The 27954-nt window shown below is 64.3% G+C and overlaps 4 protein-coding genes across 6 annotated transcripts; 3 read left to right on the plus strand and 1 right to left on the minus strand.

Moving 5' to 3' along the window:
* The first annotated feature begins 345 nt into the window (after positions 1-345).
* Positions 346-9419, plus strand: AP3S2 (adaptor related protein complex 3 subunit sigma 2). Its single transcript, XM_052808669.1, has 6 exons — positions 346-925; positions 1247-1338; positions 1458-1569; positions 4066-4137; positions 7861-7968; positions 8562-9419. The coding sequence occupies exons 1-6, from the start codon at positions 857-859 to the stop codon at positions 8688-8690; spliced, it is 582 nt and encodes a 193-aa protein (XP_052664629.1). The 5' UTR covers positions 346-856; the 3' UTR covers positions 8691-9419.
* A 417-nt stretch (positions 9420-9836) lies between these two features.
* Positions 9837-20568, plus strand: ANPEP (alanyl aminopeptidase, membrane). Of its 3 annotated transcripts, XM_052808672.1 has the most exons (22): positions 12239-12368; positions 13386-13466; positions 14334-15301; positions 15557-15702; positions 15789-15925; positions 16010-16136; positions 16246-16400; positions 16474-16587; positions 16713-16856; positions 16969-17034; positions 17178-17243; positions 17444-17616; positions 17708-17784; positions 17891-18024; positions 18144-18199; positions 18320-18467; positions 18631-18722; positions 18901-19011; positions 19100-19267; positions 19346-19486; positions 19671-19752; positions 20012-20568. In XM_052808672.1, exons 3-22 carry the CDS (start codon positions 14643-14645, stop codon positions 20168-20170), a joined length of 2955 nt encoding a protein of 984 aa, XP_052664632.1. In that variant the 5' UTR covers positions 12239-12368; positions 13386-13466; positions 14334-14642; the 3' UTR covers positions 20171-20568. The 3 variants fall into 3 exon arrangements, with proteins under 3 accessions (XP_052664633.1, XP_052664632.1, XP_052664631.1); XM_052808673.1 differs by lacking the exons at positions 12239-12368; positions 13386-13466 and adding an exon at positions 9837-11639; XM_052808671.1 differs by lacking the exon at positions 13386-13466.
* A 28-nt stretch (positions 20569-20596) lies between these two features.
* Positions 20597-22888, minus strand: LOC128150650 (mesoderm posterior protein 2-like). The gene is made up of 2 exons (XM_052807010.1): positions 21911-22888; positions 20597-20686 (listed from the first exon to the last, which is right to left on the minus strand). The coding sequence occupies exons 1-2, from the start codon at positions 22886-22888 to the stop codon at positions 20597-20599; spliced, it is 1068 nt and encodes a 355-aa protein (XP_052662970.1).
* Positions 22889-26477: 3589 nt separating this feature from the next.
* On the plus strand, positions 26478-27877 carry LOC128150651 (mesoderm posterior protein 2-like). The gene is made up of 3 exons (XM_052807011.1): positions 26478-26654; positions 26691-27389; positions 27815-27877. Exons 1-3 carry the CDS (start codon positions 26478-26480, stop codon positions 27875-27877), a joined length of 939 nt encoding a protein of 312 aa, XP_052662971.1.
* Positions 27878-27954: the final 77 nt, after the last annotated feature.

Below are 27954 nucleotides of genomic sequence, written 5' to 3' on the forward strand. Positions count from 1 at the left end.
GACAGGGCAGGGGCTGGTGGGGCAGCGGGCAGAAGGGCTGAGCCGCAGGGAGAGGCGGGGAGAGGCGCGGGGCCGGCCCCGCTGGGTGCCGGGGGGCAGCAGCCCCGCCCGGGACAGGCCGGGGTCTGCTCCGGCCGCCCGCACTGCACCCCCGCCCCCAGGCCCCGCCGGTGACCTCTGACCCCGCCCACGACCACCCCGGCAGGCAAGGGAGCGGGCGCTTTAAGAGAGGGCGTGGTCTGTCGCCAACTCCGCCCCGGCGAGCGGCCACGCTTCCCGCTCGCTCCTCTGCGGCGTGGCACCGCGCGGCTCCCGTCGCTCTGGGGCTGGTGCGCCCCCTGGCGGCGCGGCCGGCGGCGGGCCTGGGCAGCGTCTTCCCGGTGCGGGCGGCGGCGGCGGCGGCCCGGTTCTAGACCTGCCCGTGCCCTGCCCCGCCCCGGCGGGGGCCGCGAGGAACAGTTGCCCCCTCCCCGGTCTGTCCCGGTGGCTGTCGCTGTCCCGGAGAGGGCCGGGGCAGGCCCCGGTCCAGCAGCCCGGCCCCCGGGAGCCCCCGGCCTTGGCAGTGGGAGAGCGGCTGCGTCCCCGCCCGGGCGCCGCGGGAGGAGCGGCTCCGAGCGTCCCCCGGTCCCCGAGCCCCGGCACTGCGCGTTGGGCCGAGGCCGGGCCCCGGCTGCTCCGGGGCCGCGGGGTCCTCGCGGTGCCGCCCGGGTTCGGCCTGCCGGGAGCCGGTCCGGAGCGCCGCCCCGCCGCCCGCCGCCGCGTTTCCGGGGCGGGCGAGGGGCTTCCTGCGGGGAGGCTGCGACCGCTGCCGCCCCGGTTCTGCTCCCGTCCCGTCCCGTCCCGTCCAGCCGCCGGGATGATCAACGCCATCCTGGTGTTCAACAACCACGGCAAGCCGCGGCTCGTCCGCTTCTACCAGCACCTGGTGCGGGGCCGGGGGCATCGGTGGGGCTCTGCCGGGGCTCTGGGGGGGCCTCGGCTTGCAGGGGTGATCGTGGTGGGGCTGGGGAGCCCTGCCTGCCTCAGCCCAGCGCCCAGGCCTGGTCCTTCAGGATGCCCTGTGGCCGGGTCACCCGTGGCTGCCCCTGCAGCTGCACCTGTGGTGCCAGGGCTGGCGGGGAGCTGGCACCTGCTTGTCACCCGGAGCTGCCGGCTCACGGTGTCCCTCGGGGCAGCGGGGGGAGAGCAGGGCATGTGGGTCCTGCAGGCCGTGCACTCATGCGTGTTTGCCCTCGCCTCCTTGCAGGCAGAGGAGGTCCAGCAGCAGATTATCCGAGAGACTTTCCACCTGGTGCTGAAGCGGGATGACCACATCTGCAATTTCCTGGAGTGCGGCAGGTAGCCCTCTGCCCCTCCGGCAAGGGGGGGCCCTGCAGGGCTGTCCCCTCGGCCAGGGGAGCGTCTGGGCTGCATCCCCCCCCCCCCAAAACTCTTCACCTCTGTTTGTGTCTCTGCAGCCTGTTTGGTGGCTCGGACTACAAGCTGATCTACCGCCACTACGCCACGCTGTACTTCGTCTTCTGTGTGGACTCTTCGGAGAGTGAGCTGGGCATCCTGGACCTCATCCAGGTTGGTCTCTCTGCAGTGAGGTTCACTGCCTGAGAGCGGCTGGCAGGTACCTCCCCCCACAGCACAGTCCTTGCTGGGTGGCCTGGCCCCGACACCTTTCAGGTGCACTTCGTGTCTGTGGCACCTCTGTGCCGGCCCTTCTGGAAGCGACTGAGAAGCTGTTCAGGGGGCTGCGATGCGGAGGGGGAGCTGCGTGTGCGTTGGCCAATACACAGCTCCTCCACCTGGAAGCAGCGGGGGAAGTCAATCTGAATGAATTTCTTTAAAAGATAGAATCGTAGAATCATTTAGGTTGGAAAAGACCCTTAAGATCATCGAGTCCAACCGTTAATATAGAATCATAGAATACCAGGTTGGAAGTGACCTCAAGGATCATCTGGCCCAACCTTTCTGGCAAAAGCACGGTCTAGACAAGATGGCCCTGCACCCTGTCCAGCTGAATCCCCAATGTTGGGGAATCCACCACTTCCCTGAGGAGATTATTCCAATGGCTGATTGTTCTCATTGTGAAGAATTTTCCTCTTGCGTCCAATTGGAATCTCCCCAGGAGTAACTTGTACCCATTACCCCATGTCTTTTCCATGTGACTCCTTGTAAAAAGAAAGTTTCCATCTTCTTTGTAGCCACCCTTTAAGTAGTGGAACATGGTGATTAGGTCTCCCTTAAGCCTTCTTTTCTCGAGGCTGAACAAACCCAGTTCTCTCAGCCTTTCCTCATACAGCAGACTTCCCAGGCCTTGGATCATCTTTGTGGCCCTTCTCTGGACCCTCTCCAGCCTGTCCATGCCTTTTTTGCATTGCAGGGACCAAAACTGAACACAGTATATGAGGTGTGGCCTGCCAAGCACTGAGTAGAGTGGGATAATGACTTCTTTATCTCTGCTAGTGATGTGCTTGTTGATGCAACCCAGCATCCTGTTGGCTTGCTTTGCTGCAGCAGCAGCACACTGTTCACTCATACTGAGCTTGTTGTCCACCAGGAAGGATCCCCAGGTCCCTTTCCACAGAGCTGCGTCCCAGCTGGGTAGATCCCAGCCTGTGCTGCACTCCTGGATTATGTTGTCCCAGGTGCAAGACCTTACATTTGTCTTTGTTGAACTTCATAAAGTTCTTGTTAGCCCACTCTTCCAGCCAATCCAGGTCTTCCTGCAGGGTGGCTCTCCCAAAGTGTCCACTTCCCCACTCAGTTTGGTATCATTGGCAAACAAAGTGTTAACCTAACACTGCCAAGTCCACCACTAAACCATGTCCCTAAGTGCCCATGTCTACACATCTTTTAAATACCTCCAGGGCTGGTGACTCAACCACTTCCCTCGGCAGCCGGTTCCAAGGATTGATAACCCTTTCAGTGAAGAAATTGTTCCTAATATCCAATCTAAACCTCCCCTGGTGCAATGTGAGGCCATTTCCTCTTGTCCCCTCGCTTGTTACTCCGAGAAGAGACCAACCCCCACCTTGCTACAACCTCCTTTCAGGTAGTTGTAGAGAGCGATAAGGTCTCCCCTCAGCTTCCTTTTCTCCAGGCTAAACAGCCCCAGTTCCCTCAGCCGCTCCTCATAGGACTTGTCCTCCAGGCCCTTCACCAACTTGGTTGCCTTTCTCTGGACACGCTCCAGCACCTCAGTGTCTTTCTTGTAGGGAGGAGCCCAAAAATAAAAGTACATTTTAGAAATTGTTTTCAAACACTGTGTAGACTTGTAATGGGACCTTTGCTAAATCTGGCTAATGGTAGGTGTGAGAGTGTTGGTGCAGGAGGTGGCAGGAGCTGCCTGCCCTGCTCGGGTCACCCGCCCTGTGATCCTGCGTTTCCCGTAACTCGGCCCCTTTCAGGCTGTTCTGGTGAGCTGCAGCCCTGCCCTGAATGCAGCTGCCAGCCATTGTCCCAGCACTGCAGCAGATCAGGACATCGACACCTGGGGTGTTTCTCCCAGAACAGCTGAGTCCCATGTTTCCATGCCCTTGACCTTGTGCCAGGCCCCTTGAGGGGGTGCCGGGTGTGCGGGTAGCACCTGAAGACAGCAGTGAGCAGGTACACACCGCTGCTGCGAGGGAGCCTGTCTGGGGCTGGAGGAGGAGCCCTCCACGCTGCCTGGGTTGGACCCACCATGCCCTCCCTTTGCAGCTGGCCCAGCCATGACCAGGCTCTCGTTCCAGCTGCAACCCCTTGCCAAGACAAGCTCTCTCCTCGAGCAGGTCTGAGCTTCATCTGGTTTCTGCGGTGTAATGAGGACTGGTGCTGATGCCCATGTGGCAGTCCCCTGACCCCATGCTGCTGCTGCAGTGCTGGGGGTCCCAGGCAGCCCCCAGGCTGGGCCTGCCTGCGTTTGCCCTGGGAACAGGCACTTTCCTACCATCAATTCCCACTCAGGGTGATACCCTGGGGCGCAACAAGTTTCTGGTCAGGGCTGCGGCTTTTTTGCCTGCGGGCCCTGGGGCTGTGAGTGGGAAGCATCTTGCAGTGGTCTTCTGTACTGACCTTCCCTTCCTGCCACCTCAGGTGTTTGTGGAGACACTGGACAAGTGCTTTGAGAATGTGTGTGAGCTGGACCTCATCTTCCACATGGACAAGGTGGGTTGTAGTCTCTGTGTGCTCCTCTGGGCCAGTGCTGTTGTTCACTCCAGCACCTGGCTGCCCCAGAGCCCTGCCCTCCCTAGAGCCTGTGCTCCCATGGGCAGGAGCTGGCCCAGCCTTGAGCTCTGGAGCCTTTCAGGAGAGGCTGTTGGTACATTAGGCGTCACTTTTGGGGAGAGATTGAAATCCCGGGTGGGGAAGTTGTCAGCCAGGGGTCTTCATAAACTGCTCACATCATGTCCTCTTGACAAGAGATCTGAGTTGCTGGGCTCTGTTCTGAGTCCTCCATGGGTAAGCTCCGCTCTCGGCACTTGCCCCATTGCATTGCTGCTGCAGGGCTGTGCTCTCTGCTGCAGCACAGCCATGGGTGGGAGGGGGTTGGGGGCTGCCCTGGTGATTGCCACTGACGCTGGGTAACCATGCGGTCAAGTGACAGGGATCTGCGCTGAGTCTTTGCTCGTGTCTTCTGTACAGGCTGGTGTTGATGGAGCTGGGCAGGCTCTGGTGTTGTGCAGGGGTGTTCTGCCTCTTCTTGCTGTACTGTTGGGCCCCTTGGGAGTCTTGTTAACATTTTAGTAGAGCTGCAGGAAAAAAAAGGGAATGAACAATGGGAGTGTTTGGAATACACAGCCTTTAATGCTTCCTTTTTAGCTGGACAGAGTTTCTGGGAGGAAACCTGTCCTCTTTGATGATCTCATAGATGGGGCTGAAGATAGCTGGGACTATGCTTAGAGAAAGGAGAGACTTAGCTGACGTGTGCTGGACTTGTGTTGCTGTTGATAAGGGCTTTCTTGCTTTGTTGAAGGCAAAACATGCCAACAAAGAAAGAGGAGTGGAAAAAAATCAGTAAGGCTGTAAATGTTCCCTTTCTGTTGGCTATTCCAGCTTCTGAACTCTGGCAGAGAAATGAGTTAGCAAATCTTAGAAGGTGGTCTGGATCAGCTGATTGTACTAGGAACTGGTGAAGTAAGACTTTGATTTCATAATTTGCCTGGCTGTAAGCTTTCAGAAATGTTACAACATTGATTGTCTTGTCAGCAAAAGTGTTCTTATCAAAGCAAGCAAAAGGAGAGGAAGGAGGAAGTCAGAAGGAAGGAGGAGTACCTGCAGGAGAAGTGATGGCAGCCACCCAGATCACCTCTGGCCTCATCTGGGGGAGGGTGTGCTCTCAGTTATGTATTTTGTGGCGTGACCAAGACCTGACAGCTTTACACTCAATCTGCAGCCCACAGGCAGAAGAGATTACCCTGTTGCTTGTCTGTTTTGCCAGCAGTAGCACAGATTGCCCTTCCTCTGAACTCTTCTGCCAGGCAAAGGGTTCAAAGGAGATGGGAGTTGGGAGGGTTTCTGATCGGGGAGACCCTGGGCTCGGTCACCCCAAGGCCCTCCTACCACTCAGGCTTGTTTACTGACTGTCCTGTGCTCCCGCTGCTTCCCAGCCTTGACTTCAGTCCTTGGCCACTATCAGTTGGTCCTCTCGTCTGTCTTCCTATATTTGGCATGTATTTATTTCTCAGATGTGTTGATGTTGAGTGCCTGTGCTTCCAAGCGCTTGGTTGCAGATGGGCGGTGTTGGGGGTGCTGGAAATACGCGGGTCTGTCCTGCTGGTCCCTGGGTCTTGCCCCTCTGATGCCTGGGCAGGGCTTTCTCCAGCTGTGATGCTGCCCCAGCGCTCCCACAGAACCCTGCCTCCGGGACTTCAGTCTGTCAAGAGCAGTGCAGGGCATGGTGCTACCCTCTGCTCTGGCAGATGGATTGCAGAGTTTGTGAGTTCCCGACTGGAATGGGAAAAATGAGGCCAATGTCAACGGGAAAGCATTGATTTGTCGAGCAGAGACTTTGGCTGTGAACAACCTCAACCCAGCGGGTTCTGGCTGGGATTTGGGTGCAGCTTTGTCTGGGTCCTGTGATTTTCTATTATTGCCTTAAGATACACATTACACTCTGTATGCAGCACAGGGTCCGTGAAATGAGACCTGCTGCGGGTTTCAGGTCCCTGCTCTTGCAGCAGGCGGCTGGACTGGGCCATCGAGTCTGTGGTTCTCGGGCACCAGTGACACCAGTGCTTTTAGGCTGTCAGCTTTGGGAGCAGCAACCTCAGAGCTGCAGGGCTTCCTCTTTTGCAAGGGGAGGCTGGAGCCACAAAGCCTTTGGGAGGCTCAGAGGCAGCTGCTGCCCAGCCCCTGGTTGTTCGTACCTTGGAGGAGAAACGTGAGTTTTGCTCAGCAGCTGCAAGGTCCCAGAGAGGACATGTTTTGTTCAGGAAATGCTGTGTTTCAGTTTGGAAAACAAAGCTTGCTTGGGATTTCTGCCCTGTTGGTTTCGGTCCAACTTGGGGTGAAGCCAGATCTTGAAGGAACAACATTTCCTGCAGCCAAGATGCTCTTCTGTTCTGGGGAGCTACTAGCGCCGTCCGGTGCGGTGTTTGCCGGGGCTGGGCTGAGCTGAGGCTGTGCTGCGGGACAGCAGTTCCAGTGCTGTGGGTGTCCCGGGAATGTGCTGTATCACCCATGGCTCGCCCTGTGCAGTGCTGATCCCACACACCTTGCTGCTCCTGGCACTGTTGGAGCAGGACGGGACCCATGGTGAGCATCAGGCTTGCTGTTTGCGCAAAGCTGGGTTTCCCCCTTCTAGCAGATTCTCCAGCTTGCTTTATTTTTCACAGCATTGCCCTGGCCGTATTTGCCACACAGCGTTTACAAGTGCAACCTGCCCTCATGAAGCCATAAAACGATATAATAACTTAACCATCTTCCATTAATAGCCTATTTCACGGAAGTAACCAGAGACCCATAAATTCATTATCTGTGCTGGGTGGTTGTTGGGACCTGCTGACTTAGCAAGGAAGGTTGGGCTGTGCAGGACGGTGGAGCTGAAGGTGGGTTGCAGCCACCTGGCATGGTGGGGGATGTTTGTGTTTTCCTGGATTGTAAACCAGGATGGGCCCTTTCTCCTATGGGGTATCACCGGTCCTCCCTGATGGGGCTGGCAGGAGGGAGCAGCTCACTGCCTTGAGACTGCTCCATTTCATCCTTGGATCCAGGCAGACCCTGGGGAAGGGAGCAGACTCTCATAGTGTTTTTGTGCTTTTTCTTTGTGTGTGTCACAGTCCCGTCTTTCCTAAGAGAAAGCAAAGAAGTTGGGCTCTAGCCTGGCTTTCTGGGTAGAAGAAACTGGTTCTGGGAAGAAGTGTCCTGCACAGTGGCTCTGGGAGGCCCTGGGTTCTCTGCTGCCTTGTGGGCTCTTCTCCAGCATGCTTTCTAGGCAGGGAGTTGCTCCTGGTTGTGACCTGGGTCCCAGCACAGGAAGGGATCAAGCTTCAGATGAGGTGTCAGAGGTGGTGCAGCCAGGGTGTGCCAGCGAGCTGGGTCAGACCTGGCCTCTCCAGGGGCAGCCCTGTGCCTGGTGGTCCAGTGGGCAACGTTTGCTCCTGTCCCTGTGGTAGGTGTCCTCTAGAGCAGAGGTACAAGCAGTAAACAGGGCTGTGGGACCATGTGCTGAGGACCATGGCGGCCCTCTTGCTCTCCGGGCAGCCAGCTGCCGGGGCTGTGTGGGCTGAGGGGAGGATGGGGCTGGATTTGTGTCTCAGGGAAATACCAGTCCCCAACACACTTCTGCAGCAGTGGCTGCTGCCACCCCTGGCTGGTCCGTAAGCTGGGCTGGGTTTGCAGCCTTCCTTTCCCATCCCTTCCCATGCCTTCCCTTCCCTGGCCTCGCAGGTTCACCACATCTTGCAGGAGGTGGTGATAGGCGGCATGGTGCTGGAGACCAACATGAACGAGATTGTGGCACAGGTGGAGGCCCAAAGCAAGCTGGAGAAGGCAGAGGTGAGTGCAATGCTGTGGCTCTCCCCCGTGGGAGGCTGATGTACTCCAGACTGTAAGGGGGGACAGCCTTTGGGGTCTGGAGCTGGCACATATGGGGTATCCCCAGTATCCCCGGTCTCTGCCTGCCTGAGTCCTCGGGGAGAGGGCTGGGGGCATCCCTCCCCAGCTGTGCTCTGTGCTGTTTAGGAGCGTAGGGAGCAGCCTGAGCGTGGAAATGGCTGTTCCCATCAAGGTTAATAACCTGAGGTAGTGAAAAGTTTATTGCCCCTGTTTGCACTGTCATTGTGAAGGTGCATCTGTGCTCTCATCACAGGGAAGCACCGTGCTGCTGCCCCCGATATAGGACCGGGTCCATCAGCAGGGCAGGAGGTGGGCGTGGGGGCGGCTCCCTGGCTGCACCCATGCCGAGCCACGCATGGGGGGACGTGACTGGGCCCTGGGGCTCGGGGGAGGCAGGGCAGCATGGGACATGGCTCAGTTCAGGGATGCTCCTGTGGCAAAGTGCAGGGCTGAGCCGGGAGCAGCCTGGAGCCCCTCACAGAGGGGCTGCAGGGGGCAAGGGGCTGGCAGTCACTGGTCTCTCCCATCAGCAGGGAGGCCTCTCAGCCGCTCCTTCCCGTGCAGTCTCGGCTGTGAAGAACATCAACCTGCCAGAGATCCCTCGCAACATCAACATCGGAGACATCAACATCAAAGTGCCCAACCTTTCACAGTTCATGTGAGCGTCCTGTGACAGGGAGGGCTGCCCACACACGCAGGCCGTGGCCTGGGATGGCTCGGGGAGAGGAGCTGGGCTATGCTGGGTTCCCCCTGCCCTTTCTGGGTCTCTGCCCATGTGGCACATGGTGAGCCCGGTGTGCTGCTGGGGGGCCTGGGCTGGCTGGCAGAGGGTGGGGAGCAGTGATGGGGCTCAGCAAGAATGGGGTGGTGCTGTCTGCCTGTCTGTCACCTTGGACCTGGGCTCAGTTCTGCTCTCTGGTCTCCCAACAACAAGGGTGGCCTTTCTTCCCCTCCCTGTGGATGGGCAGCCTCTCTCCTCGCTGTGGGGGGAAGAGCCAGGTCCTGCCTCTCCCAGCATTTCTTGGGATTCCCAGTTGTAAAAATGTACCTGTAGCTGATGGCTCCCGCAGGAGCTCTAGGTTGTCATCTCCTCCATCCTCCCCGGGCTGGGCTGTCCCCTGCCCAGCATCCCTGCACCCACCCTGGTCGGGCTTGCTGGACCTGGCACCCCAGGTTGGGATTGGTACCAGCCTGCTTGGGGTTGCTCATTGGAGCTGCTGTGAGCTCTGCAGCTGGGGCTGGCGTGGGTGGTACCTGCTGGACCAGGAGACGCTGGCAGTGAGAGGGAAGGGAGCTGCCTCTGCCTGGGCTGGTGGCTGGGTCGGGGCCAGGCCAGTCTGGGGCCTCCTGGAGCATGTCCCTGTGTCCTAATAAATCACCGTGTGAACTTGTGTCTGCTGTGGGTGCTGCTGGCCCTGTCCCAGGGGCTGGCGGAGGCTGGTGTCCGGGCTGTTGCATGGGAGTGGGAAATGGGGCCCTGGACCCCACGTGGGGGAGGGCATGGGCTCTGGGGTAGGGTCCCTAGCTGCACCCTGCCCTGCTCTCCAGGGCAGGCAGGGGGGACCACGATGGCCCCAAGTGGGCTGTGACAGCAGTGTCCCCTGCTTTGGGCCTTTGGAGGCAGGGTCACCAGCCTGCAACCTGCCAGTGCCCGCTGCCCTCCTGCCAGCTTTCCTGCCTTCTCTCTCTGCTGCAAAGCATCCCTGATCTGCTCTCAGGGCAGCTGAAAGCCCTGTACTGCTCTGCTCTACAGGGCACGTGAAGGCCGTGGGGCTGGGGCTAGTGTCCCCCGGAGGCCTGGGGGGAGCGGGGGCTGGTCCTGGGGGTTGGAGTGAGCATGGCTGCAGGGGATGGGCCAGGCGGGGATGGGCCAGGTTGGGAGGTCCCTGAGCTGCGGGGCTTCTCAAGCTGGGTGCCCTGTGCCTCTGGCTATGCCATGGCTCCATCTGGCCACCAGCCTCTGGGCTGGTTTGAGGGCCCTTTCCTCTGCTTCCCCTCCCTTGGTGAGCTGAGCTCCCAGGGGCTCTGCGTCCACCTCCCCTGGCAGGGAAACCATGACTCTGCCTGGAAGGAATTTTTATGCTGTCTCCTCTCCCTGTGGCTTAACCCTTCCCCAGCTGGCCATGAGCCACCACCAGCAGCTTGTGTTGGTCAAGGAGCCGGGCAACCTGCTGCTTCCTCTTTTCTGCCAGGCCCCCATCTCCTCCTCCTCCTCTTCCTCCTGTTGGCTGCTGGAGCAGCGTGGTGGAGGGAGCAGGTGAGCGGTGCTCTGGGCTGTGTTCTGGGGCTGGGACACAGGGTCCAGCAGGCACCGGGGCAGTCGGAGGGGAAAACTCCAGCTTGCCCTTTGGCAAGGAACTCGGCGTCATGCCCATGTCCCAGTCTGTGCCAGGCCTGGGATGCGGGGGTGCCTGGGGGGGTTGGGCTGGGGCAGGCGGCCCTGGCTGCGATGGGCCGTGCCTGTGTCCAGTCCCGCTCCATGGCATGGCAGTCCCCGGTGCAGGATGTGTCAGGCCATAAGTGCTTCCTCTGCAGCGAGATGTTTGTGCACAGCCACCTCCGGTAACGACTCTGGCCTCGCTGCCCCTTCCCACATCCTGCTGGAGCCTCGGGAGGCCGAGGACCGTGCTGGGGCTGGGTGAGTCCTGCTGATCCCGGCTGCTCCCTTTCCCCGTTCCTGTGCAGAAGAGGGCAGAGACGATGGGGTGGTTCACCCCAGGATGAGCTGGGCCAAACCCCTGGACCCCCATGTCCCCACCCATGAGGGCTGCAGCATTGACCCCAGCAATCACAGGGTTGTGCGGGAGCAGCCCCAGCCTGGCTGGGGCAGAGGTGGCCCTACAAGCCCTGGCTCCTCAGGGCTGGCATGCTGGCTGCCCAGGGTCCTGCCCAGGGACAGGAGTCCCAAGTGCCCTGGCAGAGCGGAGGGAGGATGCTGCACTGAAGGCGAGACCTGGCTCCTGCTGTGGGCAGAGAGCATTCCTGCCCAGAGCAGGGCTGTGAGGCAGCGTTGGCAATGACCCTGTGTGCCCCAAAGGGCCGTGGCCAGGTCACCAGACCCCTCCTGCTCTCTGAGGCTAGCTGGAGGGGCGCAGCATATGCAGGGACGTGGAGGGCAGGGGCTGGCCGGGGGCTCAGTGCTCTCCTGTCCAAGCTGCCTGTGCAGTCTGGAGATGGGGGATGTGGCTGGGTCTTGGGGCTGGCTCCTGGCCCCGTCACCTGTCCGCAGCCAGGCTGTGCTTTGGCACCGATGGGTGCTGGATTTTGCTGAGCTCAGCTGGGGTTTACTTGCTGGAGTGTGTCACCTGACTCTAGGCCCCCCTCCCTGGCAGTGAGGCGGAGGGAAGCAGGTGATGGAGCCCGGCACTGGCCCAGCTCCTCCACAAGTGTCTGAAATGTTTACCCTCATCCTGCCAAGCACTGGGTGAGCCCAAGTCCCAGCCCCGTGCCCAGGCTGGCTGTGTCACTCTCCGAGTGGGGAGACCCTGGGGCCCGGCTACCTCTGGTGCTGCACCTGGCAAACCCATCTGAGCCCCAACCGCAGCCCCGCAGGTTGACTACAAGGACTGGGATGACTCTGAACCCACTGCTGCCGGGACAGGGGGTGCCAGGTGGGGCTGGGGCACAGGGTGCTGGGCTGGGGGACTGAGCAGGGGGCACCCCCAAGCAGGGACACCATTCCCGGTGTGCCTAGGCGCTCCAAGTGCTGCGGGGAGGGGGCAGAGCCTGGCTTGGTTGCTGCTGGGTGATAGTTTGTCCCCTTTCCTGCCACCCCCTGGGATAAGCATGCTGGCCAACGCTGGCGTGAGAGAGGGGACCCCTAGCAGGACCCCGGAGGGGCTCTGGGGTGTAGGGGCCGGGCAGGTGGGGGCGGTTCACCCCCAGCAGTGGGGCACTGCGGTCCCCAGGCTAACCCGACTAACGCCTCCCAGCTGGGGCGGTGGGGGGTCCCGCAGCCCGGGGGGGTCCCGCTCTGCCTTCCCCCAGCAGAGACCCCTCGCCCTGTCCCTGCGCCGGGCGTGCGGGAGCCGGTGCTGGGGCCGGGCGCTGGCCGCTGGCCGCCGCCCGCCGCTGTCCCCCGCTGCCCTGGCCCCCCGCCCCGGGACGTGCCCCGCCAGCCCCCGGCCCGGCCAGCAGCCCAGGGGTTAAGGGGGCGAGGAGGTTCAGGTTACTTCCCTTGGAGCTTTAGGAGGAAACTTTCCTCCGGCGGGCGGCTGAGCTAGCGGAGCCGAGACGCCCGAGGGCAGGGCGCAGGCAGGGCGCAGTCCTGGGTGCCTCGGTGGGGATGGGGCGGGCGGGAGCCCCGCGGCCCCTCGCTCCCCGCGGTTGAGCGCAGGAAGGTGAGTGGGGGGCGATGCCGCTGCCCAACCCCCCCCGGGGGGGGGCAGACCTCGAGCCAGGGTTCCTGGGCGTCCCCGCCCTGGGGGATCGTTGGCTTGGGCCGAGCGGGGAGAAGGGGCTGTGGGCTCGCATGTTCGGGGCTGCGGGGTTTGTGTGCAGGGGGGGTATGGAGCCCTTATGTGGTGGTGGTGGGTTTTGAGGGGTCCATGGGGTTGCAAGAGGTTATGGAGGGCTCTGGGATGTGTGTGTGCGTGTCGGGTTATGGGGCGTACGGGGCCGGAGCCTCAAGGGAGCCGTGCGTCCATGCGGGTGATGCCCAACATCTGTGTTCTGGGTGTCTTCGTGCGGGACGGAGCACACGCATGTCCACTGTCTGCAAGGGCTCCTCGGAGGAGGCTTTGCAGTGGGGGGAGCAGGAACCCGCGTGCGCTGGAGCTGGGGGAGACGGGGTGCGGGCTGGCATGGGGTGCTGCAGACAGCCTGGGGAGGGGGCTCAGGGAGGGGCGCAGGGGCTGGCTGATGTTAACGGGGGAGAAGTGTGTGAGGGGGCCAGCACGGGGCTGAGCCGGGGTGAGTGCCTGCGCGCCGTGCCCAAGAGGGTCTGTGCGGGGAGGGCCAGCGCCGGGCAGGGGTGCAGTGTGCCTGTCGGTGCAGGATGGAGGGCGTGCGGGGTGCCCGGCACCCTCCTGGCTGGCTGTGCCCCCGTCCCGGGGGAGCTGCTCCAGCCGTGATTTGGCACTTGCTGTTCCCCAAACCCTGTGCCTTTGGCCAAAGTGAGGGCTGGGACTGGGCCAGAGAGAGCCTGGGCTGCAACCCCATGTGCAGTGGTGGCCGGCCAGGCTGTGGGGGACGGCCAGGCTCCGCAGGGCAGGGGCTGTCTGGGGACACTGCAGCATCCCGGGGCTGCACTGCCAGGAGCAGTGATGCTGGTGGGTGCAGCTGGGTGCTATCAGGGACAGGGCATGGTTCCCTGAGGATGCCTCTCAGCCTCTTGCTGGGTTTGCCCCTTGCCCCAGAGGTGCAGCTCCCAGCAGGACCTGCCTACGTCTCCTCACTGGAAAGATTGGATCTCAGGAAGAGGAGTTTCTATTGCTAGGGTGAGATGCAGCACCTCCCCTCCCCACCCTGCCCTGCATGGGGACTTCACTCCGTGGGTTTCTGCTATGCCCTGTCTGCCACCCCAGCCCAGGGAAGCCTCTGGCAGAGCTCCCAGGGCTGACCTGCACGGCCTGGGGGGCTTGGGCTGCTCTCCCCTGCCAAGGCAGAGCTCTCATGGAGAGGTGTGTGCCCGTCCCGCATGCCAGCACCGTGAGCCCTGGTGTGTTTGCTTGGCTCCAGCCAGGGCCCTGGCTGGTGGCTTTGCACTGTGGGGTGCAGGCGGGGCTGTACCCATGGGACCTCGCCATCTCCCAGCTGCGTGTTGTGCCAGTTGACACCAAGCTGTGGCTGGCCCTCCGGCTGAGCGCAGCCTGTGGTGCGTGCAGGCTTCTGGGTACCCTGTGGCAGCGGGCACACGCCTGCTTGGGTTCACGGGGCCTGGAGTTTGACCTCCAGGTGTGAGCCAGGCAATGCAACCCTGGACTTTGAGAGGGCTGCAAGAAGCAGGGCAGGCTCCTCCCCAGCATGGTCCTGGGCTCCACTCGCACCACCTGGACCCCCAGGGCTGCACCCCATGCCCTCCTGCTTTTCCCCTGGTGCGTGGGCAGCCCGGTGAGGTGTGCCCCTGCCAGGGTGCAAGTGCCAGCCCCCACCTGCCCTGGCCTCAGCCCCAGCAGCAGGTCCTTCGCAGGCAGAGTGGCAGCCGGGACCCCCTGCTGATGGCTCAGACCCTGTCACTTGAGGGCAAACAGAGCGATGCTGAGCCAGACGCTGGGCTTGGGTGCCAGGGCCACCTGCCTTGCCCCGTGGCGAGGTGGGGATGTGGCCATCAGCTGTGACCACCTGCTTTGTCCCTCCTTTTGCAGGGTCAGGCCGGTGCTTGGGAGGGACCCTGGGAGTCCTGGCCCGCAGCCCGTGCCCAGTCCCACGCTGCCCATCCCTGATGGTGTAATACCAATCTGCCAGTTTTACCCACCACTGCAGTGGCACTGGGTGTTGGTGCTCCTGCAAGGCCGGGAGGCGGGTGGGTGGAAAGCTCATCCCACCCTGAGCCTCATGGTCGTTTAATACTTCACCCATTAACTTGGACTAATAAACCTCGTGAGAGCGAGAGGCTAAAAGCCGTGCCAGCCGGGCAGCACCTCCTTCACAAGCACCGCTCCCGCAGCCTCACCATGGCAGCTGGCTTCTTCATCAGCAAGACCGTGGGCATCGTGGCCATCGTGCTGGCCCTGGGGGCTGTGGCCACCATCATCGCGCTCTCGGTGGTGTACGCCCAGGAGAAGAACAAGGTGGTGGATTCTGGCACCGCTGGCACCACCACCACCAAGGCAACCACCACCAAGGCAACCACCACCAAGGCAACCACCACCATGACCACCCCCCGCACCACGGCTGCCCCCCCCACCACTGCCGCCCCCCACCACCCCTGGAACCAGTGGAGGCTGCCGACGACGCTGGTGCCGGAGTCCTACGAGGTGACTCTGCAGCCCTTCCTGACGCCCAATGCCGACAACATGTACATCTTCAAGGGCAACAGCAGCGTGGTCTTTGTCTGCATGGAAGCCACCAACCTCATCCTCATTCACAGCAACAAGCTGAACTACACCCTGCAGGGGTCCTTCTACGCCTCACTGGAGCCGGTGGATGTCTCCAGAGCGCCCCGCATCAACAATACCTGGCTGGAGATCCCCACCCAGTACCTGGTGGTGCAGCTGAATGGCCAGCTGCGGCAGGGCCGGCGCTACCGGCTCTTCACCATCTTCACGGGGGAGCTGGCTGACGACCTGGCCGGCTTCTACCGCAGTGAATATGTGGATGAGTCAGGCATTAAGTAGGTGGAGGGCAGGGGGCTGGGGTGGGCATGGGGCTGGCCCGGGGGTGGCGGAGTGCACGGGCTGGGTTTAGGGCTCCTCTCCTGCTGGGACGGTGGGATGGGTGTGGGGGAGCCTCTGTGGCCCCCTGCATCCACATGCCACCCCAGCGGGGATGGGACTGGGGACCAGGCAGGGTGCAGGGCGAGCAGAGGGACCTGGGGGGGTGCCAGCCCCTGCAGAGGCCCCCAGGCGCTGACGAGGTTTGCTTGCAGGAAGGTGGTGGCCACCACGCAGATGCAGGCGGCTGACGCGCGGAAAGCCTTCCCCTGCTTCGACGAGCCGGCCATGAAAGCCAACTTCACAGTGACGCTGATCCACCCCTCTGACCACATCGCCATTTCCAACATGCCTGCTATAAGTGAGTGGGACGGGGGGAGCCCTGGTGGAGGGGTCCAGGGGCCGAGCAGGCCTGTGGGGTGACCCCCCTCCCTCTGCTCCCTTCAGAGACCTGGCAGCAGGAGATCGACGGGAAGAGCTGGAACATCACTGAGTTCGACACCACCCCCAAAATGTCCACCTACCTGCTGGCCTTTATTGTCAGCCAGTTCAGCTATGTGCAGACGTCCTTGGGGGATGTGCAGGTAGGCTGGGGGTGGGGGGCACCCCCCACCCGCCCAGGGGTCTGAGCCCGGGCAGCAGCTGAGCCCTGCATCTCTCCCCTCCAGATTCGCATCTGGGGCCGCCCCAAGGCCATCACCGAGGGCCAGGGCAGCTATGCGCTCCAGGTGACCGGCCCCATCCTCAGCTTCTTCGAAAAGCACTACAACACGGCATACCCGCTGCCAAAGGCCGGTGGGTGCTGCGGGGTGGCCGGGGCATTGGGTCGAGCCACCAGCCATGGTGGGGGCAGGTGGTCCAGCACCCCAGCAGTGGTGCACCAACGGGACTCCTCCATCCCCAGACCAGGTCGGCCTCCCTGACTTCAACGCGGGCGCAATGGAGAACTGGGGGCTGCTGACCTACCGGGAGAACTCGCTGCTCTTCGACAATGCCTACTCCTCCATTGGCAACAAGGAGCGGGTGCTGACCGTCATTGCTCACGAGCTGGCCCATCAGGTACCCGCCGTGTCCCCCGCCCACCCTGCTGACTGGCTGGGCCCAGCTGACAGGTCGCTGTGCCCCCCCCCAGTGGTTCGGGAACCTGGTGACGCTGCAGTGGTGGAATGACCTGTGGCTGAACGAGGGCTTCGCCTCCTATGTGGAGTACCTGGGCGCTGCCGCGGTGGAGAGCTCCTGGAATATTGTGAGTGCTGGGGCCAGCGGGCAGGGGCTGCGGGCACCCCCTCCACCCCTGCACCCCCGGAGGCTGCCCCGCTGCCAGGAGGGTGCACGCAGGGCTGAGGCGGGTGCTGGCACTCACCCCCGCAGAAAGACCTGATGGTGCTGAATGAGGTGTATGCAGTGATGGCGACCGATGCCCTGATGACCTCCCACCCACTCACCTTCCGCGAGGACGAGGTTAACACCCCAGCCCAGATTAGTGAGGTCTTCGACAGCATCGCCTACAGCAAGGTGGGCACCTGAGCCCAGGCTCATGGGAACTGGGCACGGGGGTCCCTGGGGTGGTGGGATGGGCTGTGGGGTGCCCCACGCACCTGGGGTCTCTGACCTGCCGTCTCCACAGGGAGCGTCAGTGCTGCGAATGCTCTCTGACTTCCTCACCGAGGACGTGTTCAAGGAGGGGCTGCAGGTGAGGCTCTGCCAGTGCCGGGGTGCACCGAGCCCCAGTGCAGGGTGGGCTTCCCATGGCAGGGGCACCCCCGGGTGCTCTGCAGGTGTCCTGCACCCCGGACCTGCCCCTGCCCACCCGTCTCTCCTGGTGCTCTCCTGCAGTCCTACCTCCACACCTTTGCCTACGGAAACACCGTCTACACGGACCTCTGGTTTCATTTGCAAGAGGTAGGAGGGGGCTGGCTGCTCTCGGCTGCTCCCCCTAACCCAGCCCCTTCCCTGCTGCTGCCCTGGCTCTGGGGGGGCTGCCCGGCGGGATGGGGTCCCAGCCACACAGCCACTGCGTGCTGGGCGAAGGCTGCAGCACCGGCCAAGCCCTGCGCTGCACTCCCCGGTACTGGTGACCCACGGCGCTGCCCTCCTTGCAGGCTGTCACGAAGAGCAATGTCTCGCTGCCTGACTCCATCAGCAACATTATGGACCGCTGGACGCTGCAGATGGGCTTCCCCGTGGTGACAGTCAACACCCTCACTGGCACCGTCAGCCAGAAACACTTCTTGCTGGACCCCACCTCCGTGGTAGAGAGACCCTCCATCTTCAAGTGAGTGGGGTGGTGGGCTGTTGGTGTCAGGGGGAGGAGGCGGGCTAGGGGGGCAAGGGATGGTCCCACTGCCTGCCTGTCTCTGGCACAGCTACATCTGGATCGTCCCCATCACCTGGATGACGGGCTCGACCACTGGGAACAGGTACTGGCTGACCAAAGTCACAGGTACGGTGCATCCTGCCCAGGCTGGGAGTAGGGGTCTCCCTGCCACCTCCCCTGCCCCTTGCGGGTGGGGGGGTGGCTCCAGCAGACCCTCCTCTCCCCTTCCCAGAAACCAACAACCAGTTCAAGCTGAGCGGCCCCAACTGGCTCCTGCTGAACGTGAATGTCAGCGGGTACTTCCGCGTCAACTACAACCAGGAGAACTGGGACCAGCTCCTCACCCAGCTCTCCACCAACCACCAGGTATGTGGGGCTGGCTGGGGCTGGGGTGTGGGGTGTGGGCTGTGGGTGGGCCCCCACCTCACACACCCCACGCACCCCACTCAGGGCTGCCCTGAGATGCCAACTCTGCCCTCTCCTAGGCCATCCCCATGATCAACCGTGCCCAGATCATCGATGACGCCTTTAACCTGGCCAGGTGAGCCATGCTGGCTGCCCCAGGTGCCCACCGGGGCGAGGGGGACTGGTGGGCTGGGCACCCTGGAAGCAGGCAGCGGCTGTGGGGCTGGGGAGCTGACGCTGCCCTCACCCCTCACAGGGCCAAGTACATCAATGTGACCTTGGCCTTGAGCACTACACGGTTCCTGAGCCAGGAGACAGCGTACATGCCCTGGGAGGCAGCGCTCAACAACCTGCATTACTTCCAGCTGATGTTTGACCGCAGTGAGGTCTTTGGGGTGATGACGGTGAGCAGTGCCACCTGCCCAGCCCTGGCCCTGCAGTGGGTCCCGCCGCTCGGCAGAGCCCCGTGCTGGGGGGATGGGGGGGAGGGGCTGGATCTGCACCCAGAGCTGGGTGGGGGGTTGCTGCCAGTGCCACTGGGTGCTGACCATTCTCTCGCCCCCCCAGCAATACATACAGAAACAGGTGACGCCGCTCTTCTACCACTACAAGCACATCACCAATGACTGGGTCACCATTCCCAGTGGCCTGATGGACCAGTGAGTGCCACGTCCCCGGGATGGGCTGGACCCCCGGGGTCTCCCCAACTGAACCGGGATGGTCACCCCAGCATGTGCTGGGGAGAGGGCATGGCCCCGCCTGTGGCCTGGCACTGGCGGGTTGGTGCTCAGCTGCTGCTTGCTGGTCCCCAGCCCCGTGTGGCCCCTCTCTCCCCAGGTACAACGAGATCAATGCCATCAGCACAGCCTGCTCCTACGGCATTGTCGAGTGCCAGGACCTGGCCACTAGATACTTCCACGAGTGGGAGAAAAATGTCACCAGTAACCCGTGAGTCCCCAGGGTGCCCTGGTGCCACGGCAGGCAGCCAGGCTGGACACGAGGGGCTCCCGGCTGAGACGGCTCTTCTCTCCTGCAGGATCCCCCCGAACCTGCGCTCCTCCATCTACTGCAGCATAGTGGCCACGGGCGGGGAGAAGGCCTGGGATTTCATCTGGGAGAGGTTCAAAGAGGCCACCGTTGTATCTGAGGCCGACAAGCTCCGCACCGCCCTCTCCTGCAGCCCCTATCCCTGGATCCTCAACCGGTGGGTGTGGGGTCCCGGGCAGGCACCACGGCTCTGCCCCTGCCAGCTCCTCACCCAGTGGCGTTCCCCCCCCCCCAGGTACCTGCAGTACACCCTCGACCCCAACAAGATCCGGAAGCAGGATGCCACTGCCACCATCAACAGCATCGCCAGCAACGTGGTGGGGCAGCCCCTGGCCTGGGACTTCATCCGCAGCAACTGGAGGATGCTCTTCAGCCAGTGAGCACTGTGGGGGGGGGGTGGCGGGGGGCTGGCTGGGGCAGGCAGCATTCCCCCGTCTGCCTGTGCCCCTCGGGGGGGGTGGCACCGTCTCTTCCCCTGGCCGTGCAGGGTCGGGGCAGCCTCGGCCCCCGGTGCTGCTCTACCTGGGGCCCCCAGCTCAGCCATCCCTCTGTTCTCCCAGGTATGGGGGTGGCTCCTTCTCCTTCTCCCGGCTGATTTTATCAGTGACCCAGCGGTTTTCCACAGAGTTTGAGCTGCAGCAGGTGAGGCTGGACCCTGGCAGGGTCTGTGGGATGGAGCACCGGAGACCCCAGCCCCAGCAGGAACGGGGGCACAGGTCTGCGCTGCTGGCACCTTGCAACCTGCCCTTTGCCAGCAGCCCTTGGTGGGGGGGGCTCCTGCCCCTGCCCCTTGTGTGCCCAGGGGTCTAGGCAGCTTCCATTCCCGTCCCGGGCTGCTTGGTTGCTGCCGGGGGCTGTTGGTGCTCCCCATGCCTGCTCCAGCTCCTCTTCTCCCTGGCAGCTGGAGCAGTTCAAGGCAGACAACCAGGACATCGGCTTCGGGTCGGGGACGCGGGCGCTGGAGCAGGCGCTGGAGAGGACTCGTGCCAACATCAACTGGGTGAAGGAGAACGAGAAGACAGTGCTGACCTGGTTCCAGGGAGAGGTCACCCCCAGCTAACCACCTGGCCCTGGCCACCGCACACCCTCCTACCAGCCCGGCTGCAGGGCTGGCTGGCGTGGGATGGGCTGCGGGGGCCAAGCCTGAAGCTCCCAGAGCCCACCGCCGTACGGCCGGGCTGGACCCTCACCCACTCCCCAGCTCCACTCACTCCATCGTCTCCGGTCCCCAGCCCCAAACACTCCCTCCTGGCAGGCCCCATGCCCCCCTGGGCCAGCACGGTCAGGGCCTTCGCTGCTCATGAGGGGCAGGGGCCACTGCCCGCAGGCAGGGCCTGGTGCCTGTATGATGGGCAGCAGGTGGGGGACGGGGGGCTTTGGGCTGGGGGATGGGGCCCTGCGGCCCTCGGCTGCCTGGGGCAGAGCTGGGCTCTGCAGACTTGTGCAAAGCCTGGGGGGGTGTAAATAAAGGCTTGCACGTCAGCTTTCACCGGCGGCTCTGGATGCTGGGGGGATGCTGGTCTGTGGGGCAGGCCTGGGGGGCTGCGCCAGGGCCTGGGAGGAAGTGGCTGGGACCCTGCGGTGGGCACGGGGTGGGGGCCAGGGATGCGGGGGCCAGGGACGCAGAGCCCCCCGGGCCATTAAGAGCCTGGTGCTAAGTGGCTCTGGGGGCTTTGCCGACGCCAGCCCCCCGGCCCCTCTGTCTGACGGCTGCATGCGAGCTCTCCTGCTGGGCCCCAGCCCTGCGCCCTGCACGGGGGCTGGCGTGCCCACTCCCGGCTGGGATAGGGACAGGATGCCTCTGCCTGGCTCTCACTCTGGGGCAGCCGCTGCGGGGTCAGGGCGGGAGGCAGCCATGGCTTCCCTGAGGCACCCGGGCAGGAGGGGGTGCTGGCAGCCAGACCCTGGGGACCATCCCCCGTGGGCTACCCAGGTCCCCAAAGGGATGGAGCTGGACAGTCCCAGCGGCACAAGGGTGTTTCTTGCAGGCCCAGTCCCAAACCCTCGCAGGGGCTTTGGGCACAGGGAAGGGACGGGACCCAATGGGCGGGTGGGAGCTGCCCTACCAGGGGTCAGTGGGGCTGGGGAAGCCCCCCAGGTGGTGGGTCCCTCTGTCACCCTAGCTCTGGGACATCTCTGGGCTGTGGGGTGGGCTGAGAGGGGGCACCGAGCCCCTGGCCCAGAGTTAGCACCTGGCTGTGTGTGGGTGCCAGCCTGTGGGGTGCCCCAGGCCGCCAACCCTGACTGTGTTGGGACGCAGCGAGTGAGGTCTTGCAGTAACGAGTCAGGTCGTAGGAGCGCACGGCAGCTTTAATGAGGAGCCCTTCCCCAGTGTCCATCCCGTGTGGCTCTGCGGCATGGCCACGCCACCATCCCCCATGTGCCCTTTGCGGCTGGGGGTGTGGGATCAGCTCCACCCCCCCAATGCCATGCTGGGGTGCAGCTGGGCAGGACAGGGGTTACATGGGGGGCTGAGGAGACGAGCCAGTCCAGGGCTGGTGGGCTGCCGAGCTGTGTGGAAAGAGCTGTGTTAGGTGAGTGACTGTGGGACAGCACTGTGTCCCCTGCCCTGCACCCTGTGCCCCCCACCCAGGCTGGCTGTCTGGTTCAGCACTCATCATGCTGTGCCCCCCAGCCCATGCAGACACCCCAGCCATGGCATGCAGGGGGATTTGTGGGTGCAGCCCTGCCCGCACCCCACGAGGAGCATCCACCCCCCTTCCTGCCCATCCCCGGGCTCTCCCCCAACCTCAGGGGGGTGCAGGAGCAGGGGTTGGGCTGGGGAGGGGGGTGTGGGTACCTGGCGGTGCGCGGGCAGCTGAGAGCCACGCACGGGAGTCCCGGGGGCCCCTGTGTCCGTCAGTCCTGCCCCAGGAGGCTGGGGGGGGTCTGCAGGCTCCAAGCAGCAGGAGGAAGCTGTCCCAGTGTCCGTGGCCATGGCGCGTCTCCAGGGGGGCTCCAGGGAGGTCACTGCTCCGAGGCTGTACAGTGGTGATGACCAGGACCCTGAGATGGAGCCAGGGGTCCTGTGCAGCTCCGGGGGCGTCCCTGTCACAGGGAGGTAGGGGGGTGACCCCCAGACCTCCATCCCCGTGTCGGGAGCTCCAAGCACCTCTGGGGGGGTCCCTGCAGCAGGGCCACAAGGGGGTGACCCCCAGGCCCCTGTCCCCATACCAGGAGCCCCATGCAGCTCCAGGGGGGTCCCCACCGTGGGAGGTGACCCCCAGCCCACAGTGCCAGGGGGCAAAGCATCCCGCGGGGCTGGGGTCAGCAGGTGCAGGTGGAGGTCCGGGGTCTGGCAGCACCCCAGGCCCTGGGGGCAGAGGGGGCAGTGCTGGGGGGCCACCCCCCGCTGCCGGGCCAGCGCCTCCTCGCTGAGCCCCAGCAGGGCTGAGAGGTGGGCGATGTAGCGGATGGCGAGGCGCAGGGTCTCGATCTTGGTGAGGCTCTGCCCTGCAGGCGCCAGTGCGGGTGGCAGGTAGTGCCGCAGCCGCAGCAGTGCCTGTGCCAGCCGCCGCATCCGCAACTTCTCCCGCTCGCTGGCGCTCTGCCGCGGGCCCCCTGGCCCTCCGCACCACCCTGGCTCACCCCTGCCACCGCGCCGCCCCCCAGCCCCTGGCTGCCAGCCCCGCGGGGGACGTGGGGATGTGCCGGGGGGCTTTGTGGAGGTAGTTGGGGAGATGGCGTCGGTGAGGTCCCTGGCCTGGTCCCAGAGCAGGGCACGGCCCACTGGGGGCTGGAGGCCCTGGGGAAGGAGCAGGGCTGGGGGTCTGGCCATGGCTGGGGTCCGCTGCGCTGCCTGCGTCTGGGGGTGCCCGGGCAGCCCTGGCTTTATGCGGGGCTGGGGTGCGAGGTGACACCTTTGCGGCCACCTGGAGGTGTCAAAACCTACAGAGCCGAGCTGGGGCCGGCCAGGAGCCTGGGAATGCCAGGCCCATTTGCAGAGGTGTCAATTCTGACTCCTCCAACCCTTAATTAGCACTGCCCAGTGCTGGGAAGTGTGCAGGGACCAATTCACACGGCCGTGATAGATGCTAACGCGTTGACCAGCCCTGCCAGAGCCCGCACTGCCCCGCACAGCCAACTGCACTGTAGCGGGCAGCAGGGACTTGACCTTCCAGTGCCAGGACCCTGAGCTGCCAGCCCTGACACCCAACGGTGTCCCCACACCTCCCCTGCTCTCTGCACAGCTCCCAGCCCTAGTGTCTGGGGTCCTGGGTGTGCTCCCAGCTCAAACCAACCGCCCTGAGGGGCCGGGGGATGCGGGGTTGCACAGCCAGGCTGGTGCACTGGCAGTGGGACCAGTGTGCTCCCCTCCCGGGAGACCTCCCCGCACCAGGCCACGCTGCCTCGGTCTCCCTGACCCCATGGGATCCTAGCAGACCCCACTGCAGACCCCAGTGCAGCCCCAGCTCTCTAAGCCCCCGGCGTACTCTGGAGAAGCTGGAGGCAGACCATGAGTGTTTGTGGGGACCCACCAGGCTGTGCCCCTATGCATGGAGCTGAGGCTCCCTGTGCTGCTTGTCCAGCTGGTGCAAACTCCAGACTGGGCTTCAGGGTCCCTGAGGCAGCGGGCAGCACCGTGGTGGGGTGCTAAGCTCTTTAGGATGCTCCAGGGCAGAGGTCCCTGTCCACATGCATGGGCTGGGTGATGCAGCAGAAGCAGGGGGAGGCAGCTGCTCACTCAGCTCTGGGTGCTCCTGGCTGCAGAAGGCTGTTTGCCAGGATGCTTTTGTGGCACTCACCCCTGGGCCAGGCACAGCCTCTGGGCACCATCCCTGCCAGCTGTCCCCATCCCAGCCAGTGGTACAAGAGTGCACAGCCAGGGCCAGGAGCCATGTGGATGTCTGACCCCCAGGAGGTGCCGGAGCAGGGACAGGTGGACAGTAAGGTGTCCTGGGGAGGGCCCCCAGCAGGGCCTGGCAGGACCCCCTCGGCAGGAGAGATGGCTGCTCCTGGGGGCATGGGTCTGAGCCAGGCACTGACTGCCTGGGGAGGGTTTTGGCCAGCTTTGTCCAGCAGCACCGTCAGGAGCCCTGTGGCTCCGCAGCTGAGCTCCAACCCAGTGCCCTCGCCACGTCCCACCCCATGGCCCTGTGCCTGTGCTCCGTCAATATGGGCTGGAGGGATGTGGGGGCAATCCTGAGGGGTGAGGAGCTGTGGCCTCTCCCTAGGGGGGGGCTCTGACCCCACAGCCAGCACTGTCATGGCCCAGCCGTGCTCTAGCACTTGTCTAAACAGAGAGGGAGGTGGGAAGCGGCTGCCCAGCGGGGCTGCAGAACTCATTACCCAGGAGCTCATCAGCTAATGAGACCCAGGAGGGGGCCTGGGAATGGTGGGGAGCAGGGCCAGGGCAGTGCTGAGGGGTGCGTGGGGAAGGGGCCGTGCCCCAGGCTGTGCTGTTGGGTGCAGAGCACCCTGCCACACTCCTGGGGCCAGGCTGCTGCTGGGCCCCCACTGCAGCCCCCAGCCCCAGAGATTGGCTTGGGGACGGCATCAGACATCTGTGCACTCAGACATGTGCTGCAGGTCCAAGTTGGTACCGGTGCCCTTGGACCTTGGACGGGGTGGTGGCACAGCACTTCCTCCAGCGAGAGAGCAGAGGGACTTAATGGCAATTAACCCTGGTGGTTTTGTGCCATGTCTGCAATGTCTGTGGGGAGGTAATGACCAGTTCAGATGCCAATATCCTCATGGTGCCTGGCAGGGGGTGTGGGTGCTGAGAGCAGGGCTGGGCTGGAGGCCGGGCTGCAGGTGTGACGCCTTGGGGTGCCCATGGCTCTGAGCAGCACCAGGCCGGGTGCCATGGCATACTTGGTGGCAGGGAGGGACTGCAGCAGGTCAGTGCCCTGTCCTGGCTGCCTCTGCACCGCTGGAGGCCCAGGGCCCTGTGACACCCGCACAACGGGGCTTTGAAACATCGGCGATGACCCTGTCCAGGCTCCCCGCAGGGCCGGGGCACCCGGGGCTGCCACGGGGCTGCACAGCCTGCCCTGCTCCAGCGGGTGCGGTGAGGATGGCAGGAGCACTCGGCTGGTGGTGAGCAATAAGCAGGATTTATCTCGTCACCTCTGTGTCATGGCATTACCAAGGAAAACTGAACAAGCTTCGTGTGACCACTGGGAAACACGAGCCCGTGAGCAATGATGCGTTGGCTCACCCGCTCTGTTGTTCGGCAGCATTTCCCTGGGGAGGGGGCCGGCCCTGCACCCCACTGCTGGTGCCATGCCCTGGGCCTGGGCCCGTGCCCCCTGCCCAGCTTTGTGGCTGATCCATGATATTGAAGGGGGCTGTGCACACTTGCTATGGGGGTCCCATGCCCACCGCTGTACCCCACGCTGCCATGTGAGGATCACGTACCCCGAGGCACGGCGGGGCCGTGCTGCCGTGAGGAGGGGGCCGTGCCGGTGGCGGGTGTCCCGGCCCTCCCACCCGCTGCCTGATGGGTTTTCCTGCCGGCGGCGGGGCCAGGTTTCCCTGGAAACCTTCGCACCCGCCGGCGCCGACACCTGCGGGGCCTGGGAACGCGGCGGGGGGGCCCCTCCCAGCCCCCCCCCCCCCCCCGTGGGGGTCACCGCGCCCGCGCCGCCCATCCCGGCACCCGCCGGCACCGGGCTGCGGCCGCGGCTCCGCGCCGGGGCTCAGCGGGCGGCCGGGCTCATTAGGGGCAGCGTGTGAAACGCCATTAGCGGGGGCTGCGGGGGACCTGCCGCGGGAGGGCGGGCCGTGCCCCCCCCCGGCACCGGGTGCGGGGTCGGTGTCCCGCAGAGCCAGGCTGGGCACCGGGATGCCCGGCTGGGGCCATGCTGTGTGGTGGGGGACGTGGACACCCAGAGCTGGCACTGCTGCAGTGCGCACTTCACTGCAGACCCCACTGCAGACCCCCACTGCAGACCCCCTACCGCAGACCCCCCCACCACAGACCCCACTGCAGACCCCAGTGCAGACCCCCACCGCAGACCCCACTGCAGGCCCCCACCACAGACCTCACTGCAGACCCCAGTGCAGACCCCACACCAGACCCCGATGAAGGCCCTGCTACAAACCCCACTGCCAACCTCATTGCAGACCCCACTGCAGACCCATTACAGTTCCCATGGCAGCCCCCACTACAGCCCCCGCATGGGGCCCAAGCCCCATCCTCAGGACAGTGCGGGGGGGTGTGAGGGCTGCCAGGGGGTGGGCAGCACAGAGCAGCCTCACACTGCTGGGGTAAAATTCGTCACCCGCGTGTTCAAAGCCGGCTGCTCTCAGCCCCCCCGGCCTTTGAAGTGCTGCTGATGCTGGCCACGAAGGTGCCACTTCACACCTCCAACCCCGCATAAAGCCAGGGCGGCCGGGGGACGCCAGCACACGGCCCCACAGCCATGGCCCACTCGGCAGCCCCCGGCCTCCAGCTCCCCGCCACTGCTCTGCTGCAGGACTGGGGCTGCTGCGGACCCCCGGACCACGAGGGCTACAGCAGCAGCTCGCCCGCACCCTCGCCCGACTCCTGCGGCCTCTCGTCTCCCGCTGCTGCCCGGGGACCCTGCCGTGCCCCTGCTGCACCCCGCCTGCGGGGTGGCCCCGGGGGCAGAAAGGGGGTCCGGGGCTCAGGGCCGGGTGGCCCGCGGCAGAGCGCCAGCGAGCGGGAGAAGTTGCGGATGCGGCGGCTGGCACAGGCACTGCTGCGGCTGCGGCACTACCTGCCACCCGCACTGGCGCCTGCAGGGCAGAGCCTCACCAAGATCGAGACCCTGCGCCTCGCCATCCGCTACATCGCCCACCTCTCAGCCCTGCTGGGGCTCAGCGAGGAGGCGCTGGCCCGGCAGCGGGGGGTGGCCCCCCGGCACTGCCCCCTCTGCCCCCAGGGCCTGGGGTGCTGCCAGACCCCGGACCTCTGCCTGCACCTGCTGACCCCAGCCCCGCGGGATGCTTTGTCCCCCGGCACTGTGGGCTGGGGGTCACCTCCCACGGTGGGGACCCCCCTGGAGCTGCATGGGGCTCCTGGTATGGGGACAGGGGCCTGGGGGTCACCCCCTTGTGGCCCTGCTGCAGGGACCCCCCCAGAGGTGCTTGGAGCTCCCGACACGGGGATGGAGGTCTGGGGGTCACCCCCCTACCTCCCTGTGACGGGGACGCCCCCGGAGCTGCACGGGGCTGTTGCTTCCAACACATCCTCCTGGCTGTCCCCTCCTCACTGCACAGGGGCAGGGGCCCCCCTGGACCTCCCCAGTGACCCCCTCCTGGATGCGGGGCTGATGCTGCCGGAGTTCATGGATGCAGGGACAGTCACCCAGGTACGTGCGCTGGTAGGGATCGGGGTGAGCCCAGGTGGCCCCCAGCAAGGGGCTGGCATGGGGTGGGGCTCCCGTGCGCTCGGAGCCCCCTTGGCTTGGGGCAGTGTGGGGACTGGGTTTGGGGTAACAACAGCCTTGTCTGGGGTTGGGAATGGAGTGGTGTCTCCCCCTCCTTCCTGCAGCGGGTGCACGTGGATCCCTCAGCCTGCTCCGATCCTCCCCGGAGCCACCCTCCCTCGTGTTTGTTGGGGTCCCATCAGCTGGGACAGACAGACCTGAGGCCATGGTCCTGTTTGTCCCTGACTGGGAGCCCTCCTGGCTGATGGGGTGTGTCAGCCCCCATTCCTGCACCCCCTGAGACCCTGGCCTTGCTATGGACCCCCACCCTGGCCAGTCACCCTCTCACCCACCCTCCGCTCCCCCAGGACCTCTCCACAGACCTGCTCTCTCTCTTGGAGGCTTTGCTCCCACGACAGCCCCAGGACTGACCCAGACGAGCGCCCGCTCCCCAGTGCTGGAGCACTCGGTGCCATGCAGCCCCACGACACACCGTCCGGATGCCTGC

Source organism: Harpia harpyja, chromosome 14 (assembly GCF_026419915.1).
Source record: "Harpia harpyja isolate bHarHar1 chromosome 14, bHarHar1 primary haplotype, whole genome shotgun sequence".
NCBI classification, from domain to species: Eukaryota; Metazoa; Chordata; class Aves; order Accipitriformes; family Accipitridae; genus Harpia; species Harpia harpyja.

What these genes read in the sequence shown, in the direction of transcription:
- AP3S2 (XM_052808669.1), top strand. Translation starts at nt 857, where the DNA reads ATGATCAACGCCATCCTGGTGTTCAACAACCACGGCAAGCCGCGGCTC. An exon ending in TCATCTTCCACATGGACAAG is followed by an intron (nt 4,138 to 7,860) that starts GTGGGTTGTAGT and finishes CTGGCCTCGCAG; the next exon opens with GTTCACCACATCTTGCAGGA. An exon ending in GCAAGCTGGAGAAGGCAGAG is followed by an intron (nt 7,969 to 8,561) that starts GTGAGTGCAATG and finishes TCCCATCAGCAG; the next exon opens with GGAGGCCTCTCAGCCGCTCC.
- ANPEP (XM_052808673.1), top strand. Translation starts at nt 14,643, where the DNA reads ATGGCAGCTGGCTTCTTCATCAGCAAGACCGTGGGCATCGTGGCCATC. An exon ending in CCCAGTGGCCTGATGGACCA is followed by an intron (nt 18,723 to 18,900) that starts GTGAGTGCCACG and finishes CTCTCTCCCCAG; the next exon opens with GTACAACGAGATCAATGCCA. An exon ending in TATCCCTGGATCCTCAACCG is followed by an intron (nt 19,268 to 19,345) that starts GTGGGTGTGGGG and finishes CCCCCCCCCCAG; the next exon opens with GTACCTGCAGTACACCCTCG.
- LOC128150650 (XM_052807010.1), bottom strand. Translation starts at nt 22,888, where the DNA reads ATGGCCAGACCCCCAGCCCTGCTCCTTCCCCAGGGCCTCCAGCCCCCA. An exon ending in AGCTGCCCGCGCACCGCCAG is followed by an intron (nt 20,687 to 21,910) that starts GTACCCACACCC and finishes TGCCCACCGCAG; the next exon opens with GGTCCCAGCCACTTCCTCCC.
- LOC128150651 (XM_052807011.1), top strand. Translation starts at nt 26,478, where the DNA reads ATGGCCCACTCGGCAGCCCCCGGCCTCCAGCTCCCCGCCACTGCTCTG. An exon ending in GACCCTGCCGTGCCCCTGCT is followed by an intron (nt 26,655 to 26,690) that starts GCACCCCGCCTG and finishes GGGGGCAGAAAG; the next exon opens with GGGGTCCGGGGCTCAGGGCC. An exon ending in ATGCAGGGACAGTCACCCAG is followed by an intron (nt 27,390 to 27,814) that starts GTACGTGCGCTG and finishes CCGCTCCCCCAG; the next exon opens with GACCTCTCCACAGACCTGCT.